We start from the raw sequence: 22184 nt of genomic DNA, 5'->3' as shown, positions 1-22184 counted from the left end.
TACTTTTATATGTATTTATAAATATATAATTGTTATAACGTATAAAGTTACGCATTACAAGAGTTAAAAGCATTTCTTTATTATTTCACGTCTCTTGTCTTCTTCCTTTCCTTAATGCAACAGTATCTTTTTAAAGTCCATATACATAATCGATATTAAAAAGACGAGTACAAAGAATTATAAATCAATAACTGCTTTAATACAATAATATTAATATAATAAAATAATATCGTCTATGATGTAATTAAATATTTTATACATATACAATTGCATTTGTAATGGTTTTCGCATACCATTATTAGGGATTACGTGTGTTTTCTATAGTAACAAAGATTTTATGTAAGTAGATGAGTCCTTTCTGCAATAATTAATATAAATCTATTTAATTATTGTAAAAGAAAGAAAGTTGAAAGTAAAAAAGATCAAACGTTTTTGATCTCATGATCTTAAATGACCTAAATCGTATTCAGTTTGAAAGAATTTTGTTTATCTTGTTAATTATGTCTAGTAATTTATATAGTATGTTTTTGCTCGAGATACTTTATATTAATATTTCATGTAACTACACTTCTTTATTAAATCTTCTGGTCATTCGTCACTACCATCTCAGATTTTGACGTCAGAGGTAAAAACATGCATTAAAAAAAAATTTCTTGCAAAATATATTTATTTCATAATGTGTTTTAATGAAGCAATGTTGACGACAGAATAGAAAATTGGTAGAAATAATTAATAAAACTTATTTAAAATTTTTTTTGTTTGGGAAAGTTCTAAATTATATTTTATAAGTCTATTTTATCAATTGCAAATTGTTTTATTGCAAAATATTTCTCTAAATATGAATATACTTTGCAAGAAATTTTATTGCGTGGTGTCTCATTTACGATGTCACAACCTGAGATAATAATGATAAATAATCAAAAGCCTTAATAAAAAAGCATGCATGCATATATATGAAACATTTCATATTAATAATCGCTTGCATATTTGTTTTACATTCCTATACAATGTACCAAATTGATTTAGCTTTATACTATATTTTGTAAATACGTTTTATCAAATTCCGTTAATATAAAATCATTTACATGGATATAAAATGCTATCGTTATATATATTTCCTTGCGTTTAGCAAGTCAATTGCTATTATAAACTTTTAAAATATTCCTTACAGAATAATCTCATTCTACGAATTTTCCACATAAAAGAACAACACATGTCACATAAATTACGTATTAATTCATATAAAAAATGTCAAAAAGATATGCATTTATATCAATATTTCGCAGTTCAATTATAAATTACTGAAAATTGAAATGTTAATACAATTTTACTTATTACTAGCAAGATCGACAAAGGATGTCTTTTTACGTTTTATCGCACCTGAAATCTATTACAATACTATGTTCGCAGTAATGCTAAAATGATGCTGCAATTCTCGACATTCACAAAATTTTGGTACACATCTTATACAGGGTATTTCATAGAATTATTTTGAGACATCCTACCACGAAGATACCAATTATTAAATATTATACATGTCTGCTATATATGTTTATATATATGTTGCATATAAATATGTGTATTATGCGTAAAAAAATTAATTTTAAGTACATAAATTATATTCTATTTCATAAAGTCATTTATTTGTAATTAAAGATTCTTGAATTCCTACATTCCGAGACATGTGTATCTTTAAAAAAATGTAGTTTTTGTGCAGAGTTTTATAGCCTTTGTGCCACAAAACTGTGAATTTCTTAAAGTAAAATTTAGAAAATTTAGAATTCATAGAATCTTAGATACTGGAATAATTCGCAGATATTTCGATGCTTAAATTAACGAAGCCCTCGAGTTATGGAAGTCGTGAATTATGCAAAATTGAATCTACAGACCTGCAAATCTCTCCTACAGATTATACGTAACGAGTCTTCGTAATTGTATTATCTTTATATATTTTTCATTTATTCCGTTTACAAATGCTCCAAATCGATATAAGATTTGGAAGTATATTAGGATCGTTTGTAAATGATACCTATTGAGTACATGACTTTATAAAGATATAAAAACAACATTCTGCATTCACTGTATGTACTTTTTTTTTCTTTAAAATCTCGCAAAGGCATCTTTCTATATCTTTAATGATTACATTTAATGATTAATTTCAAGATAAAAAATCCAAATCTTTTCTTAGTTATTTTATTGTTTTTTAAATAACTGAAATGCAAATTTGTATACTTACAGTAATATACAAACTAATAACTATAAAAGAATTAACAACAGCCAATTAATAATTATATCAAAAATTTTTACAAATTTTTCCTTGCTTCTTCTTTCTTTTTTAATTTTCTTTTTTGCATATAGACTTCCTTTTCAAAATAATAGCAGAATAATATACAGGACTCAGTTTGTAACGCAACGCAATGATGTACAAAAAGTTGCATTTGAGAGATTAGTACAATTTATGTAAATCCATTTACATAAAATCTTTGGTAAAGGTATTAATTATCGATACATTTTTTAATAAATACAGGAATATGACAAAGAGTTAGCTGTTTTATTGTTAAATATTTTCGAAAAACATTTTATTTAAAAAAATATGAATATAAAATGCAATTAATCGATTTATTATTATTTTTTTAAAGTGATACTATTTACGAAACGTGTTTAATGATATTATATGTTATATAGTTAATCACAATTATATTACTCATTACATTTAATGTAGTAAGTTGGGGATATATTGTCTGATACACCAGCAAGTTATTTTTTTATGAGTTTATATTTTAAAAAATGGTTATATTAATGAGTCACGAATTTTATTGAAATTACATTGCACAAAGATAGAATTTTGTATAACATAAACAATAGTGAAAAAAATACACATTCTGAAGAAATACGGATTGTTTGTAAACACAATAAATTAAATCTGCAGAACGTATCTCACATTTTACAACATTTCATTAAAATTCCTAAGAATTACAAAGAATTAAATAAAACAGCTAACAACTTTTGCTTCTTCCTGTTGTTTACGACTATATCGTTCAAGATAATTATATGCAATATGTGTTTGCATGTATATGCGTCGTCCGTTTTTCTTTTTACAAATAATTTTGATTTCTCCCGTTATACGAAAGCGTTCCAGCACCGCTCGTAAAATGCACCGCATCAGGAAAGATGTAATCAATAGATAGTTTCTCAGCTGTTTCAACCAACGCTGTCGCCCATAACTTCGGTTTTTTCAAGATTTTCCGACTCTCCGTCTGGAGCCGTTTCTCTATGTGCGTCAGTAAACTCCTGCTAACAAATAAAATATATTTAGTATAAATTTCAAATAGAAGAGGATAAAGTTTAAAAGTATTAACAACACAACGGTAGCAATATGCTGTAAGTATGTCAGCTGATTCAGTCATGAATTTGTAATACATTCGATCACCTATTTAACGAAAAAAATTATTTTTAATTTATTAAAGATTCAGTAAAAGAATCTTTATTAATTAAAATTTATTTTGTAGGTTTTAAATATTTCACAGTATTCTTTAAAAGTATGTTAAGTGATATACATAAGAGTGATAAAATTATTACTCTTATGAAATAACTAAAAAGTATGTTAATATGGTTATTATTAATCTTTTTAAATGAGATATTAATATGTTAATTATTCAAGCTAATACACAGTTATACAAATTAAAGAAGCATTCTTACATCATGATGAGCGAAGTCACTGGTGCAATTATCATGATGCACTACGTCATCTACAAAGACAACATATCAAATGTTATTGAACTGTTTTGCTATGAGATGTTCGCTTAAAAGTACACAAGTTCTTTCAACTATAAAAAATATAAAACTTATAATTTTGTATATATAAAGAAATTTTTTATCTGTTTATTTTTATGAGAAAATATATTTTAAAATTTGCCTATTTTCTTCAAGAATTGTTGACCGAATTATTCCTTTTCTTAAATGCATCCTTTTAAATCTATCATACTAAATTGCAATTATATTGCAATAATTATGAATAAAATTAAAGGAAATAAGGTACTCACCGAGCATTGTTTGCGTGTGAGTTGTCACGGTCATCATTTCCGAAAATTCACGACGCTGCACGTCAGTGTCAAGCGCGTGAACACGTTCTCTATTTCTTCGTAATTCTTTCCGCAGTTTCTCCCTTTCTTCTTCTCTGTCTTTTATAATCTCCTGTAATTTATAAAAAAACATAACATTTTTTTTTTTTCAAGAAAACAGAAAACAAAATTTACCTTCCAATACCTAAATATTTAGCGAAAATGCAGGGAAATGGTCTGATTTTGAACAATATAAAAAGTATAAAAAGATATTGTAACTTTTTAGATGACAGAAAAATCTTGTTTCACTGATTTGTGAAATAAGTAATAGTTGTACTTACCAGAAGTTGCGACAATTGTGAAAGCTGAGATGTGAGATAGTGGCAAATCGGTTGCATCATTCCCATAACTGATTGCTGAGAATGTGAATGACTTCGTAGTGAAGGGCAACCAGTAGCTTCGCACGCAGGAGAAGATTGTGTCGATGTCCCACGTGTCGCAAATATTGTTTCCGTCTCGCTTACGTTTAATGCAGAGTTTAACATTCCCATTAATTGATCAGCTGCAATCAAACATGAAACATAAGGTTGGGTAGACAATTTTATTCTATAAATAATGTTTTATAAATATACATTATTAAGTCCGTTTTACATTGTGCATCTGGGACTCGCTTTAATAAGCTTTACTAATTATTTCAATAAAATACGAACTATTGTAAATTAAATTTCCTACTTATTGTTTTTAATAAATACTTTGGTTAATAGCAGCAAGTATAAGTTCAGCAGGCTCTTTTTCCACCGGTGACGGTTCAGATGCCATGTCCGCCACATGCTCGAAATCTTCTTTAGGAATATTTAATATGTCCGCCATCAATGATTGCTTTTCGAGTAAAGCCTGTTTGATTACTTCATCTTTACGCCTTAAACATTCTGAAATATTTTAAGATAATCGTAACTTGTTTACACTATTATATGAATATTTGGTAATTACATAAAAAATTTTTCAAAATTATATTGCGAAAGTTCTATAAAATTTTCTGCTGTTATTATTGTATAATTGGAAAAATGGCACCAAAACCGACGTACTGATTTTTTTGTTTAATAAATAATGCATTTAATAGTGATAATATATAATCTAAAATTATTTAAAAAGCAATTTTTTACCTATCGGTGTAAGAACTGGTTCCGCAACATGTACTGGTGGTAATTCCACATGAACTTCCAATGGATCTATCAATGATAATTGAGTACACGTAACCATTCGTAAAGGCTCTGCTAGACCTATATATAGAAAAAAAAGAATTAAAAAAAGAACGATTAAAAAAATTGCTTTGTCCTTTGTACAAAAATAGTGGTATATATATTTATTTAATTTTTGTAAAGGTTTTTTTATTCGGACATATAAAAATAATTTTTTAAAAGTTTTTTTGGAGTTAATTTATACCACTATACTCTCTAAATATATAACGTGATACAACCTGTCGTTGGCGACTCAGATGATTGTATTCGTTGCGTTTGTTCGACTGTAGAAGTTCCCGTAGCGGTAATAGTTTCCGGCATTTCCTCGTCATGATCTTGCATGTCGGTAGTACTTTGTCCGAGATCCTTCGATTCCCGATTCTGCGGCTGGTCTTTCTCAATAATTAATCCATCGGCTTCCATTCCGGATGACGAGGCGTCTTCCATTGATTGCGTCGGCTCCTCTGATAGCGTGGTGGAAGGTGTTGGTCTCCTACCCTGACGATCACGCGCTTTGTAGGCCTCGACAGCCTCAGAGATATGCTTGCACCAAAGCTTGCGTTCTGCCGAGGACGGTGCTACAAGATTGTACATCTGTGCGCCATTTTGCGAGGTATTGACAAGATAAAGTGAGTCCTTTTCGGCGGCGTTGTGACGCACCAGAACAGTGGACAGCTTTACGATCGGACTCAACACGGAATTACCCGCTTGATTGGTCGTATTGATAAATTTAAGCAAATACTTGTCGTCTTGCCGATGCAGAAAGAAGATCGTATCGTCAAGTAATACTACATGTAAGTCAACGGGCTTCGGCACCGAGCGATTTGGCATTGATCGATTCGGCTCGGTACGTCGCCACTGCAGCGGTCCCTCATATATCAACTTGCGCTTTGTAATATCGAGGTTTTTAAATTCTTGCACGGTTGGATGGTCAAACTTATCAAAGGCCGACCGATCGATCGTTCGCTGAATTTCCGTCAGTCGTTGGTGATCCTCGGCCTCTTTCACCGCTTGGTTGACTCTACTCAAAATCTCTTTACTGCGTTCGAGACTGCGCAATATAGCTGCTTTTTCCTTTTCATTATTATCCGGCGTGTATTTAGCGAGATTTTCAAAGAGCAGCGGATACTTTGTAAGTCGCAGCATACCGGTAAGTATATGATCTTTTAATTGTAGACGGCGACACAATGGATTTGCCTCTATCTCATTTAGGAAAGAATTTAACTTGGAATCCTTACGTCGGCGATCGCGCAAAGCATCCAGTGCTACCTGCTGCTTAGCGCAGTAAATTGACGCAGCCTTCTCAAACATCTCGCCAGCTTCGCCGTCAAACATTTCCAGCAGAACTTCACCCACGTCGCTCACGCATGGATTCTCCTTTTTCTTCCGTTTCATCGTTTGGTTAAAACGTGAATGTATCATGAGCATTTCGTCCAAATTAGAGAACAGCAATTGAATCTGATCTAATGGCAGCACTTGAGATTCCAGCAAGGGCTTGTGGAAGACATGTGAAAGTACTTTCAGCGCGCGAACATGAGAGCGTTCGGTGTGAAACAATTCTAAAAAAAAAAAAAAAAAAAAAAGATATTTTTTATAAAGTAATTTTTTGATTTTTTTTTAATTATAAAATAGTCAATGGGTTTCATATATTATGGCAAATTAACTACTCACCATTAATAACATCTTGTCTCTTTTTCTCAGAGTTACTGAGTTGTGTAAGAACGTCCTCTGGCACAGCTTGACTCCAATCCGGCGGATCAGCCTCAACATCAACATCACTGTCCCAAGAGGTTGACGCGTTTGCCGCCGATGAAGTCGGGTGTACCTGTTCCAAACTGGAACTAGGACTATCCAGGCTCCTCGTCGAAAGGCTACTGTTTGACGAACTGGCGGCCGAGTTCCCAGGAAATGTGCCGGACGGTTGTTCGCAGTCACTGCAATCGACTCTATAGTCAATCGTTAGCAATGTATGTATTTCACTAACTTATTAACTATAATATTCAGCGTTCGAGACCAATCGGTTCAGTATTGCAATTTACGTTATTACATTATTTTCACGTATAAAAAAAAATATATTCTTTAGAGAAAAGTTATTTTCTTGAACAAAAACTGGATTTTTTAAATTTCTATTTTGTTATTTTTTAGAAAATTTTATGAAATTAAAATTTTACGCATATCAAAATAAAAGAATATATTTAAAATCTTAATTTCCTCATTGTATTCAGAACAATGGATTTCTTTTTAATTAAAATTGTAACCTTGGGGAAATGTGCACTGTCTCACATTTAAAGCAGTATACGTTTTCATGAAATGATTATGTTTGCGAATGTTATAAAATAGTTAATAGAAGTTGCTGTTCCTTAAGCTAAAAAATTAAATTGCTTTTTAATACTTATTATAAATACTTACACAAATTATTATAAAATGTATTATATGATAAAATACATTAAACAACTTATATTAGCATTAAATTAATGTTATATAATTACACTAATAAACAATAAGATATAAATTTATATTTTATACACATTTTTGTCAATCTCTAATTTAATTATAAATACTATAAATACTCAAACCACAAAAAAACCTTTTCTTCTCTCAATTTTTACTGTTTAATTTTGAGAAAGTTAAATACTTTCAATCTTTTAGTACACTCGCTTCAATTACATTTTTGTAACATTAATATATAATTTCTCACACAATCTTTCAACCGGCGAACACCATTTAAAAGCGTAATTAAAACAGCGTTTTAATTAATAAAATATTCTTTAAAATCTGTTCTATGTTCTGAAGCCATTTAAATCAATATATTTTACTTTTATCGTATATTAAAGACCACAGTTATGTGAACGAATAAAATTTGCAATGCATAAAGTGGTAATAAAAGTAACTGTTAAAATCGTTATTACTCTCTCTACGACTAATTTACAAATTAGTTATTTAACACTGGAAAGGAAAACGAGAATACGATAAAACTCTAATTCCTTCTATTAGGAAAAGTACCTTTCGGACTTCGTGCGTCGTTCGTCGAGATAATGTAGACATTCACGCGCGGCGGCGACTGCGACATCGTCGTTCGACAGAGTATGCAACGCACTGTCGTTTTCGTTAAGATCCGAATTTTTCTTCGCGGGGGCATCACCCAATTGATCCGAATGAGATGCCAGTTCTAATACCGACGGATCGACGGAACTCTCATCACTGGACGTTATTCGTGAACGGACGCGTCGCGAGCCGCGCTGCCTCATTTTCTTTATGTTTCTTCTCTTAGCTGTTTACAGATTTCACCACATTGCACGTGAGGAAAATTTTCACTATATTTACGCGGCCGATAATTCTCACTCTCGCCGATTTAAATAGTTAGAATTTTAGCGGGGCTTGAAATAAAAATCGAGATATTAATCATCACAGCCGTGCCAGCGGAAGCTGATATTCAGACGTGACGGTCCGATTCGTTGGGGAAAATTTATACGCACACGTAAGTTACCCCCGCATGTGGCGGCGTTTTTAAGAACAGCAATAGAAACACGAGGTTTGTTTTTTCAGCCGCTCTGGTTGATCTAGTTCAGAAAGTGCATACTAAAGCGTTTGTTTCGATAATAACAACGTGCACTACAGCGTTTGTTTCAGCAATGCATTTGCATTGAGTGCAACACAGTTTACTGTACTAAAAATTCCTAAATGTAGACTATTTTTACTCGCGCCGAAGGTATGTAACTCTCTGGAGTGCAATAAAATTTTGTTACGGTATACAGTTCAATCATTAATTAAACACGATAAAACATTACGCATGAAAAAAAAATATAAAAATTAAAATTGCTAGAAGAATAATTTTTTATAAAAAAGAAATAGACAGTGATTTAAAAGAAAATATTACTTATTTTTAAAAAATCAATGGAAAAGCCAAATGAGAGAGAAAAAAAACGATCCGTTTATCGAGTCTGTCCAATATGTGTATACGTTGGTAAACCGAGTGATGTCAGAGCAGGGATATGTCTTAGCTTTTATTTCCGAAGCGATCGATACCTTCAAATCAATATTGTATAGGATGTTCCTCACTACGCGTACTTTTTTCGAGCCACAAATACTTCGTTTTTGTAGCACGAAATGAGGTTGTTAAAATTTAATCAAAAACTTTTGTACGTAATTATAATAAAAAAAAAAAAATACCCGTAGCATGCAAGAGAAAAATTTAATACAAAAAAGATTGAGTAAGTCATTAAACTATACATATATAAATATTCAAAAGTAAATTAGAAATATAAATGTTAAAAAATTATTCACCGGAATGATTAACTCTGGTTAGCCGTTTCTAATAGAAATCTTCATACCCTTCGCTTTTATAACGCTAATAATAATTTATAATTATTATTATATAAATAATTTATAAGTACAAACGTTTAAAGATATTTAATTAATTTGCCCAACATCGGCGCAAAGTATATATTATATTTAAAAAATGTCTATATTGTTGAAAATTTTAGGATAGCTTTAATAATTAGTTAAAAATGTAGTGACTATTTTAAACAAATTTCGAAATGTTCGAGTTACAACTGGGAATGTTACTCGATGAATTCTCGACAAATTCAAGTTACACTGCCGATGGAACGAGCCACATTTACGAGACCTACATATACGAGTTCTCTGGTACTGTATAAATAACCGTGTGTGTAACACGGTTTTCTTTTGTGATTTTTACGAATTCGGACTATTCCGAGGCATTCCGAAGCATATATCAATTCATACGTCATTTGTCGACGTGGCTCCTCTTGGCATAGAATAGAAATCATTAAACATTCGGGGAATCCTAAACTTAGATATTGACAAGACGCGTTCGTTTAATTAATCTCCTAATTGATTTACCAATATGAAAGTGAAAAACTTCGCGAATTCATTAAGATATTACATTTCCACATTGAAGTCTCTTATTGACTCGAAAAAAAATAATTAATTTTAGCACATAATAACCACTTTACTAAAATTTTCTGAAATAACTTAAAATCGTGCAATTTACGTTTATATAAAATAGCGTGGAATAATATTAGAAATCATAATTTAGCACAATAATAAGCATTAATAAAATTAAAATATTTAATATAAATTTAATAAAAATGTTATAAGTTTCTATTAAATGGAATTCTATTTCGGCGGGTATATACACGCGTTTTAACAAGAATAATAAAGTGAATCATCGAAAACGTTTGAATATCTCTTCTTAATTTAAATGTATGAGAAATTGCGCAGACATTTCGATAATCTCAAATATTTGTTATACGTAATGTGTACTCTTGTTGTAAATTTGTTTAATAATTTTATGTCTTTAAAATATTTTTAAATAATATATGTATATAATTTATTCTTATATTAACTTCAATGCATTGGAAAAAGAATATCGTTGCGAAATTTTCCATTAATACGCGGCAAATGTTACCTTACTACTTCACATATTCACAAATAAATATTTCGTACAAGTCGCGTAAGTCACAGAGCTTTCAATAAACTGTCGAGTAATTAAGAAAGGGTGATTAATAGCGGCGCGAGTAATACACAATCGAAACGAGAACGAGATCGGCAACGAGGTAGCGGCGCGATCGAGCTTTCGACTGAAACGTTAAAGGGAGAGCGGTCGTTTCAAAAGTACCCCGAAAGCGTGGGTGTCCCGTGCCATCGAAGCGACGCAATAGCCATCCGCGGAATTGAACGTTTAATGTCATACTGAAGGCCTTTCGAATGACGGTTCTGTATACACACCTTCGTACAACGGCGAATGAGATAAGCGGGTCGAGTTTGCGCTCTTCGCGCGCGTTTCGTTACGGAAAGGACGGGGGAGGCGAGGCGTAAAAGAGGAACGCTGCCAAAAGTCCGTGGGCCCGGACGGCCTCCGCTAATACGTAGACGAGCAGCCTCTAGTCCAGGCATACGGCCGAATGCCATTTTTAACAGTACAGTAATAGCGAGCAAATGGCGAGGTAGCTTTTTATCGCTCTATCGGTGATAGCACGAACATAGCGACTCGAGAACGTTTTACCCCCTGGCGCAATAGCCACTCCGCGAATATTATCACGTATAATCCTTATTAACGTTTAAAATATATTTTCAATTACCTAATTGAAAGAAGCTTTTTATTTAGAATTAACTTTCTATTAGACAACAAAGAAATAAAATATTATTTGAAGTAAAAACAGAATTAAAATAATTTATTTTTTAATTTTTGTCTTGAAATTAAATATACTCTTTGCTTGCCGCGAAGATAATTAATTCCATATTCATCATGCGAAGGTCTCACTTTGCGCAAGTTCTTTCATATCTGTTCCCTACTTTAGAACATACGTGCTAAAAATACCACTGCCAGTCTGAATAATACAGTAAAAATGTCTCCAACATCTATCTACAGTTGTCTATTTAATATACGAAAAATAAATCTTTAAAAAATGCACATAAACATCTATTCAGAAATATTTTATCCTTAAAATAGCACCGAGAGTAAATATCTTTAAATTACGAATAAATTATTTTTAATAGAAAAATAAAAAAAATAATTAATTATTCTTGCTTTAATTATTTTAATCCAATATCGCGAAAGTGAGAACAATTACACACAATACTAAAAAATTGTTCTTTAATGTTTGAGTATTCATAGTTAATTAGATATTTTAATAGTATCGTAAATATTTATTAGTACTTTGTTTTAAATACTCACTTTGTTTTCGAAAGATTTGGATCGCTGGTCTTTCTCTTTTCCCTTAATTGTCGCTTATGATGTATCCGCTCTTTATAACTTTCAGACCTGTTGATGTTTGACGTCTTTGGCTTACTAGAAATATTTTGCTGGACCATTTCGGAAATATCTTCTCGCGACGAGGGATTATCCATAGTATCTGCATGATCAACGATTCCTCCTAAACTGGAAATTCTCATTCTGTCACAATTGTTGCGAGTGTTACCGGCCAAACCTATACGATGCTCTCCTGAAAATAGAAATATTCATATAACAATAGCATGTACATAAACATTGTATATTAAAAATAATTAAGAAACAGAGAATAAAGATTCTTACCATTTTCTCCATCTGTTAATGCACCACAATCTTCTTCACTCTTTTTCATTTTATCGTCTGCGAAAAAAAAACAAATGTTGTCAATACCAATAAAAATCATGTAATGTATAAACTTAAATTACAATTTGTATAAACTATTAAAAGCTAAACTTACGATGCGACGTTTGATTCTGGGAATGATGATGGGACGATGGAGGCTTCCTCTCCGGTCGGATACGTTCCATCAATTTACTAATTCTATCATTGGCTTTTTCTTTTCGCACTAAGGGTCCAAGACAATTTTCATCTAATACACGAACACATTGTCGATGCACGCTGAGGGAACAATCTATTAATCAATTAATAAATAATACTTTATTATCATTGATTGTACACACAGTAAAAGTGGCATAGTGAGTATACGAAGATGCCGTTTTTGTGGACTAACATAAGTATTTTATAAAAATTTTTTCCATAATGAAAAGGGGATAGAGTAAAAAATTCTTTGCATGCAAAATCGAACTTTGTTTTTTTCTAGACCGATTTTTATAATTAATATCTTGAGCTGCCCTACACATTTATTTTTCAAGTAAATTTTTGTACAATAAAAATTTTGAAAGCGATTAATTAAATATTTTACATACCACTGCATAAATATCCTTGAGGACCAATTCCGCCGATAAGATTTTGACAATGATTGCAGTAAGTCGTTGTAAAATACTGATGCGCTACGAAATGATGCCCTTTAATTGTCATTTTACGTGATCTTCCAGTAAGTAACCGTGCTTTGATGTTAGATTTATCTTTTGCAACAAAGGTGGGCACTCGATCGGCCCATACCGGTCGCAACTGGAAAATCTTTATTAATATGGTAGCCAGACTAGCTGCCGTCGTGAAAAGTCGCAAATCTACGTTGTCTTTTTCTATATCTTCCCTGAAAATTTTCCAAATTTTTATCTTGTACATTATAGTTATATTACAAAAAAAAAAAACGCAGCATAATCTTTTAATATTAGAATTATTTCAATATTTTTTTGTATTATTAACTATAAGTACTTTACTATTTGCTTGTATGTATCGTTTCAATTATTTTTTATCTTTAACAAAATCTTATAAAAAGTTTAGTTTCTATAAATAAAACTTCTTTAAGTAAAATCTCTTACAGATAAGGCTCCATTTTCGGCAAAAGATACGTCTCAATAATTTTTGTTTCACGCGCTTTATCGGATATGCTTTCATCAAGTGAAATGTCAGTTGGGCCAAAGATTGTGGCTAGTCCTGCAGTTCTTTTCTGCTGAAAGTGCATCAGCTGTTCGTTCAATTCTTCTTTTGCTTTAGTACGTGGCTTATAAAATATCTGTAATAAAAACAATTAAAGTTAGTCACAATATTAACAAAATTTATAAAGTCTAACAAAAATAAACTTAATAATTCTTATAATTTAAAAAATACTGCTTAAAACTTAAAAAACTGTAGAAATATTTATTATACAATAGTTAATAAATTTTTTCATTATAATGTTTTAAAATAAAAATTTATTAATAACCTGTACATTAATTTTTTGTATTTTGGCTTATGCCAAATGCCACATACCTTTCTGAGAATTTCTTCTTTATCAGATTCTTTCAACAGAACATCGTGAATTTCAATTGCAATAGTCTCATCCACATTATGCAGACGTAACGGCTAAACAGATAATATATATACGGTTATATAGGTAGTTGAAAAATTCGAAGGAAACAAAGTAATAAATCGATCTCAAATTGCATAATAAAATAAAATTATATTCAACTAGAATATAATAAAAATATTGCAAAGAAAATGTTAAGTGTAATGTGATTACGTAAACACAAAAAAAATTTTAATTTTATATGATATATGTATTTATGCATTGAATTACTTACTGCACCAGGTGCTAGAAAACTAGAATAAATTTCGTATGCCCATTTCTTCATCTCTTTGGCATTTCCCTCCTTGTACAAATCGGTTACTAAGTAAAACAACTACAAAGAAAAAAAAATTATATTAATATAAATATAGTATATATCAATTAGTTTTTATATAAATTTTTTATCATAAAAACAGTTGTATCTTGGAACGTGCCACAATTTAAATATATGTAATAAAGTATTGCAAATAATTATACGTACCAAACTAGAAGGATCACTATTAGATAATACGTAATTAATAAATACAGCAAGGTGCGCGTGATGTCCCCACAGCCTGGATAAAGATTGGAACGGGCCGTGATCTTCTAATTGACCCTAAAATATTAATCAACAAGGTAAATTCATATCCACAGATGTTGAAAAGCATTTTATACATAAATTCTTGGATAACTTACGATTTCCTGATCGCTAACATCATCTTCTTCCATTGACATAATTGGCTGTTGAAACGCTGGCAGTCCAGGAATGATATCAATCGCAAGTGCCTGTTATTACAACAACAAAAAGAAATATGTAAAAAGATTCTATACAGTTTTTTACGACTTATAATTTAATTATCTGATTTAATTATATTTAATTATACTGAGAGATTAAAAGAATTTAATGTAAATTAAGTCATAATAAAAAATGTGTAACTGCTAATGAAAGTTTCGAACAAATAAAATATTTACATCTTCTAATGTGGACGAGAAAATATCTTGCCCTAGAACAGGAGCAGGATATGGCGGTGGCGGAGTCCCTGGTGGCGTAACACGTGGCAATTCATTAACATCGATATCATTATGCCTGACGTGTCGTGGAGGTAATAAATCATTCATTGATTCGGAAGCAATTAAACGTCTACTAGCCTCCGACGGGGACAGCGCAGTCGTTCCCAATTGTTCCGGGCTGGACTTTGTTCGTTGGTGCTTACTAAGCGCGCTTGAGGCACTTAAATCCGCATCTTGGGAAAACTATATAATAATTCATTACAGATTATTACAAGTTTTATACATAGTGTTCCACAAATCGCAAACGAAATTTTTACGCATTCTCGAACCAATAATAAGACAAAAGTTTTAATACTCAATACAAATTTTATCGTAATAAAAAAAAGTATTTTATTGTTAATTTGTATTTAAAAACTGCAAGCTTGTAAAGAGTTAAATTATTAGTTCACTTGTAATTAAATAAAAAAATATAACGTATTGTACATGTCAGTAACAGAGATCAAGTGATATTATTACAGAATATTAAAAATAATAAAAATAATACATAAAACAAACTATAAATTCGTAAAATGTCACAAACCAATAGCTTTTGTTATATTTAACGCCTTCAAAATAAACGATCTTTTATTTTCACAGTTACGCATTAGAATTTTCGTTTTATTTTCAGTTCAAAAATATATCGTTAAAATTTCGGCAGTAATTTGTAGAATATCCTGTGCATAAATTGAAAAAATTTGTGTTATATTGTTATGTTTAATATCTGGCCGTCTGACTGGTTAGATTCGACTGTTAGGACCATATATAATACAGCAAGGGTCCATGCCACCCTTTTCTACTTGTATTAATAAATATATATTATATACATATATTAGATATATGTACGTGTATCAGTGAATGTGAAAGGTTCTGTGCATTTAAAAGTTACTATTAACTGGCATAGAAAATTACTCCGAAAGTTATACCAAGCAGACTAAAAACTGTCGAACTTATTACATATATTTCTGCCTGTGTGTTTAACAAAGATCTTAGTACATTCTTAAAAATATATGAGAGTATGAGGGTACATAAGATTCAGTTTGTATCAAAACTGTCGATAACCGTGCGCCAAAAGCCACCTAAGACAAAAGAATACTTCGCAGGCAGCATATGTACATAACGTACACATGTATGTACGTTTATTAGCAAGTATAAAACAGATATTTAAAAAAATCAATTTATTATTATTGGATAATTAGACTACTTACAGAGTTAGAAATACCCTGATTGACTGTTGAAGGCGTTAAGTGAATCAGATGTCGGTCCAGCTCCGGTTGGACTGTATTTTGCATGGCAGGTGGAGGTCGGGGAGGCAAAGGCGGCGGAGAGAGACTTTGCATGGATAGGGATTTGCGCGACGGCAGTGGAGGCGGCACATCTGCGCCACTGCCGTTGTTTGAGGGTGGACAATAACCCGAAGAACACAAGGTGTTTGTTACCAATGAGCAAAGCTGTAAGACACAACAAAAACTTGCTGTTACCAAAGAAAAGCAAAGCTGTAAAACACAATAATGTGTTAGCAAAAATAAGCGAAAGCTATGGTGCACTCGCGAAATAAAACATTTGGACTATGCGATAAAAAACCAATTAATAAAAAATATAATTTTACGTAAATTTAAGGAACATTAATAAGTTTTTTAAAAATATGAGCTAATTTAAGTAAAAAAAATATAATAAAACTGTTTAAACTGTATTTTTTTACATTTACAATAACGTAATTGTAAAAAAAAAAAAAAAATAATAATTTGATCTCATTACTTTTCTTAAAATTTTATTAAAATTCTCTAATGATCCTTGTTGCTAATAGACGACATAAATAACTCCCTATCAATTGGTTTTTTATTCTAAAATCTTCGTGTAATAACTTAGAATAAAAAAAAAAGATTTTAATACATTTTTCAACAAAATGTTACACTTGGTCTCTTATTGCATAATTTTTATCATGTTCTAAAAAATAAAGAACGAGCTCCGAATGTGCACAGAATAAAACGAACACAGTGATAATCGGACGTAATAGGAAATGGACGTAATGACAGCAATCTAACATAGTAACAACCGGACACATTAAAAAGAGAAACGTAGTAATAAATGGATATAATAACGATATGATACAGCAGGAAATGGACATACGATGGTTCGATCGCAGTGCGAATTGGACACAATAAGAAACGAACACACGGCGGTTGTAATGAATGAATTTCCAGATGCGCGATGTAAAACGGATACCACCAAACAGATTATACAGGATGCCCCACAATAGCTTAACCGCTCGTGGAATACCCTGTATAAATTTATCTTAATTCTACCTAAAATTTATCTTAATTCTACCTAAACAATCTGATTGGTTTTCGTTTTCTACTGTGCTAATTTGGGATGCTTCCGTTGCACTCAGGGTCATGAAACTTTAATATAAAAAATGGACTTAGTAAACTAACACCAAACTAAATATATTGTACACTGAGAAGCAGATATGGCATTTACCGCGGCGACGGCGGTTAGCGTATAACACTATCGTGATGTACGTCAATCCTCACACGAAACCCATAGTTAATATACCGCGAAGCGCCTCTTTCTTTCCCCGTCTTCTCGATCACCACCCCCCGGGCCGGGCCTAAAAGGCCACGGCAAATGCCATATCTGCTTCTCAGTGTACATGACACCTAAAATTATATAAAATATAAGACAAAAACAGGGCATCCTAACTAAAACATTTAGATAAATGAGCGTCAAGAGAATAAAGTCTATAATACACATGTAGTCGAGGTCTCGATCATAAAAAGCGACTCCTCTTTCATGAAGGTTCATTAAATTCTTAAATGTGTTATGTGATAAAGTTTCTAATAAAAAATGTTTATAATACACGTAGATATCCGTTATTAAAAGAGTGTTATGTACAGATAAACATATAAACAAAAAATAAGTATGCAGACCTGTTCGTTTGCTGTGCTAATCGCTGCAAGCTGTTCTTGCAATGTGCGTACTCTTCTCTCAGCACCTGCCAGTTCTGCTTGCACAGACGTGACGTTGATGTTACTATTACTGGTACCAGCTTTTGCCAACTCGCTTCGTAATTTATCTACGTAACTTTGTTCCTTTTCCAACATCAGCTGGAATGTGTGAACTCTCTGCGTTTCCAGTTGCCGTTTCTTTTCAAGCTGAAAAAATAACAATAAATTCGACTTTAATTTTAGTTTTAATTATAATTTTATAATGTTTAAAATCAAAGTTAAAGCATAAAGAGCGTTAACTTTGTTTGTGCAACTAATTCCGAGCTTTCTTCTATACTTACGTCAACTGGTTGCGGAGCCGTAATTCGAGTAGTAGTACACGGAGCACCGCCCGCCGGTGCAGTAGATGCTCGATGAAGGGAAGTCGCCGGTTGCGAAGGCGACATGGTTCCAGCCGCCGATAAACTAACAGGGCGTTGATACTGTTGACTCGTACCTCCGATTATCCCGACCTGCAGACCGGACGTGGCTGTTGCTGTGGTCGCTGTTGCTATCGTTGCTGCTGCGCCGCTTGACGTTGGTTTTTGTTGTACCGTTAATACTACTTGAGTTGATGCTAAAATATAATAAAAACAAAAATGCATATGTTGTTTATAAATGTACAAAACTTAAATCCAGTAAAAAATGCAAGTCTTACATTTTATAAGTTGAACCACATCAGTATGTGTGGACTGCATTACATTGACTCCATTCACCTTCAACACAAAAGAAAAAGTATTATTTCTTTTGCAAAATCGTATTAAGTGTTTCGTTTGAGAATTAATTCTGTTACATATCTAATAAGTGTAACAAAAACAGAATGCGTTTATAGCATTTATCAAAACATTTTACATATGTTTCTTGTAATGCAGAAAATTATAGTTACAGACAAATTTAATTTTCTTTTTCACCATACCGTTCTTGTAGAAGTTCGGTGTTCGCTTTAAGATCCTCTTAAGCTCGCGAGCAAAGTTTTGAACAGGCCTGATTTAGATTAACAAGCTTTCTACAATTTTTTCCCAACAAACATTATTATGTATTTACCTTAATTATTTTGTCACCTGCATGAAGACCAGCTCTTGCCGCTGCACCACCTGAAGACAAAATGCTGCTGTAGTGTCCGTTCGATATTGTACGCAAATTAAATGTATTATTTTAAACGTACCTTCTTTCACAGACTGAACGTAAACTGGATTGTCACCAGAAACTTTCATTCCAAATCCAGCGTCGTCCTTGTATACAACTAGAGTGGCGATGGGTGCTGGTTCGACGGCTCCACTGATGGTGCCTGCACCAGCCCCGACGCTGCGTCGTAGCGCTGCCGTTCCATTCATCCCTCCTTCGAACTCCACCCAGCCTTACCTCCGTTGCTACCGAACTGCCAAAAATTTTTTTTTTATAGCACTCACTAAAAGATATGTATGTGTGTTTAATAAAGTTTATATTATTCAAACAAATTTTAAATAATACTAAAGTACGTATTTTATGCGAAATACTAAAAAAAAAAAAAGAAAAACATTAAAAATTACTTTATAAAAATATGAATAAATAAATTAAATTAAACAAAATTTTTTTTAATTAAGTAAACGTGACTTCTCAAAAATCAAAAAGTTTAATAACATTAGAACAAACCATGCACGTGCTGTGCGCACGATATTTTTCATTATAATTTTATTTTTATTTTCCAAAAGAAAACCAATGCAAAAGATGTTTTACTAAATAAAAAAATATAAAAAAACCTGGTTTATTCTAGTAATCATTAAAAAAGTAGTAGCAATTTTTTTTCCTCTTTCACGTTTAAACATCTTAGTACTAGTACATTTAAATTTCACGTAACTCAGTCCTTAAAAAAGTGGTAACCGTTCACCATATAATAAACGTTGTATAAAATAATAGATTAATTTTAAAGCGTGCAAAATTGTTTTAATTTTTTATTTTTTTTTTTATTTAAATAAATACAATGTCGGGATTCGAACACGAGGCGGGTATCATAGACGCTTGGCTAACCGGCTTTTATAATTATATTATATTATTTTAGAGTATTTAAATTTCACTTTTTTTATTTTATTTTTTTTTTTTTCTTACAAGTTTATCTATCCTTGAAGCAAGCCAAGCGAAAGGGAACCAATCAGCACGAGTTTTATCATGAAAAGAAAATTTTAAAAAGCTTTTATTTCTTATTATTCTTGCATAAATATTAATATTTTCATAATTTATTACATTAGCTAATTTATTATTTCTTATAGTTTTAATTTTTCTTTCTAAAATATTATTTACTTCAATAAACTTTTTAATAAAATAATATTATAATTTCTTAAGTTTTTTTATTTATAATTATAATTTTTTATAATATTATTGTAAAAAAAAACATAAATTCTATTTTATATGCTATTTTACAATGCTGATTGATTCTCTCGCTTGTTTGACAGTTCTAAATACAGATAATTATTATTTTCTTCATGCAGAATACTTTTTCTTGTTTTGAGCAATTAAAAACGAGAAATTAAAAACACAACAGTTAGGTCTTTATTTTACTAATAATTGTAAATTAGTGCTAGTTTACTATAACACCGCAAATCACAAGAATTATTTAGCTTTTTAACGTTATTTTTCACACCTTTTGGCTCATAATTTAGCTAAGTGTGACGCTGTATCTATTGTCAATGCAGACTTTGCAACCAGCAGCAACTTTAATATACACTATAAAGAACAACTTCAGTAATATTCGTCAGCTTTACAATAAATGTATATCTGTTGTATAATCACACTAAGATATATTATATTTATTATATTTATATTTTTCAAAAGCAATTTTATATAAAATATAAAATAAAAAAAATATTATATGTATATTAGAGTATCAAATGTAAAACTAAAATTTTTTTTCCGTGTAACAAATTTTATACATTTAATTATACAATAACTAACTTTAACCCTTTATTGTAATATACATATTCCCAAACGAATGTATCTAATAATGCAAAAGTAATGTCCTGCTTTAAATAAACTTCCCTATGTCAGAATAATCATTGCAATTAAATTCTAATATGTAATATGCAGCAAAGTGCAATAACCTTAGAGCCTAAGAGTACCAAGATATAAAAATTACATTAAAATATGACAGTGTGTTCTTTTTAAAGAAAATAATTCCTAAGCTGAAGATTAATGACACCAATAAAGTTCTGAAAAGAGCAGCATCAGGAGCAAAGCGTTACGTGCGAATAAAAAGCTTAAAAAAGTGACACAATTCAAAACTCAGCAGTGAACAAAGTTAGCAAAACATGTAGAGTACTGGTCATTTGATAAGATTTTTAAGCTATAAAGTTTCATTGCAAAATCATGCATACATGCACGAACGTGTATATATATATATATACACGCACACACCACCACCAAATAAAATACACAATCCACGTAGAAATACGCACACGTACGCAAAAATGCATGCACGCACTCGTACCCGCGAGCGAGCGAGCGAGTGCGAGCGCGCGCGCGCGCGCGCGTGCAAAAAGAGAGAAAGAAATTTAATGCAATTACCTTTCATTTAATCTTTACTTGATTGAAGTAAACACTGGCAAACGGGAAGTCCTATGAAGCAGGATAAAATAAAACGAGGCGAGGCGAGACGTGGTGAGGCGAGTTGAGGCAAGATGTAGCGAGGCGAGATGACACAATCGAGACGATGCAAAACGGAACTGAACGGAATAGGACGAGATGAGGCGGGCCAAAGTGAGACACGACGAAACGAGACGAGAAAGCGAAAAGGATCGTACGCGAGGAAACGGAGGGTCGTTGATGCACGCGCGAGTTCGCTTTGGCGTCGCGGCACGTTGCATGAAAATATTATATCACGAAGATGTCACAACAAAAAGACATTTAATGAACATGGCTGGTGACGGGCGACCGTTCTGTTTCTCGCGCACAGCATCCCGACCGAGAGACGTATTCAGGCGTGATGCATTATTACGGGGGGGCGACGGACCCCCGGACACGTCAAGCACGGATCGCGACGACACGTGGGCACGCGAAAGCTACGACGCGAAAAGCACCGAGTGTAGCTTTTTTTATAAAATGCGCATCAAGTCAGAGAAAAATACACTACTAACAAATGGCAGCCATATTGGTACAAGTAACGTACAGGCCATGGTTGCGGCGGTATCTAGTAGG

At 31.9% G+C, this 22184-nt stretch overlaps 1 protein-coding gene across 5 annotated transcripts; it reads right to left on the bottom strand.

Moving 5' to 3' along the window:
- Positions 1 to 54: 54 nt before the first annotated feature.
- On the bottom strand, positions 55 to 22136 carry Rhogef2 (Rho guanine nucleotide exchange factor 2). 5 transcript variants are annotated; one of them, XM_070669311.1, is made up of 25 exons: positions 21555 to 22136; positions 19183 to 19395; positions 19062 to 19111; positions 18676 to 18733; positions 18320 to 18594; positions 17961 to 18185; positions 16239 to 16481; positions 14956 to 15237; positions 14680 to 14769; positions 14486 to 14599; positions 14240 to 14338; positions 13929 to 14021; positions 13499 to 13692; positions 12980 to 13269; positions 12511 to 12684; positions 12357 to 12413; positions 12000 to 12267; positions 6971 to 7245; positions 5539 to 6858; positions 5225 to 5341; positions 4814 to 4990; positions 4403 to 4623; positions 4044 to 4194; positions 3700 to 3749; positions 55 to 3294 (listed from the first exon to the last, which is right to left on the bottom strand). In XM_070669311.1, exons 2-25 carry the CDS (start codon positions 19349 to 19351, stop codon positions 3202 to 3204), a joined length of 5085 nt encoding a protein of 1694 aa, XP_070525412.1. In that variant the 5' UTR covers positions 19352 to 19395; positions 21555 to 22136; the 3' UTR covers positions 55 to 3201. The 5 variants fall into 5 exon arrangements, with proteins under 5 accessions (XP_070525412.1, XP_070525413.1, XP_070525414.1 ...); XM_070669312.1 differs by having other exon boundaries at positions 55 to 3291; XM_070669313.1 differs by having other exon boundaries at positions 6971 to 7233.
- Positions 22137 to 22184: the final 48 nt, after the last annotated feature.

The sequence above is a fragment of the Cardiocondyla obscurior genome, linkage group LG19 (assembly GCF_019399895.1).
Source record: "Cardiocondyla obscurior isolate alpha-2009 linkage group LG19, Cobs3.1, whole genome shotgun sequence".
In the NCBI taxonomy this organism is placed as follows: domain Eukaryota; kingdom Metazoa; phylum Arthropoda; class Insecta; order Hymenoptera; family Formicidae; genus Cardiocondyla; species Cardiocondyla obscurior.
The sequence above is the reverse complement of the archived record's forward strand: the minus strand, read 5'-3'. Positions and strand labels throughout refer to the sequence as shown.

Coding starts and splice junctions, on each gene's coding strand:
- Rhogef2 (XM_070669311.1), bottom strand. CDS start 19,351: ATGAATGGAACGGCAGCGCTACGACGCAGCGTCGGGGCTGGTGCAGGC. Junction 6,859..6,970: donor GAGACAAGATGTTATTAATG/GTGAGTAGTTAA, acceptor TTTTTTTTTTAG/AATTGTTTCACACCGAACGC. Junction 5,342..5,538: donor ATCTGAGTCGCCAACGACAG/GTTGTATCACGT, acceptor TTCTATATATAG/GTCTAGCAGAGCCTTTACGA.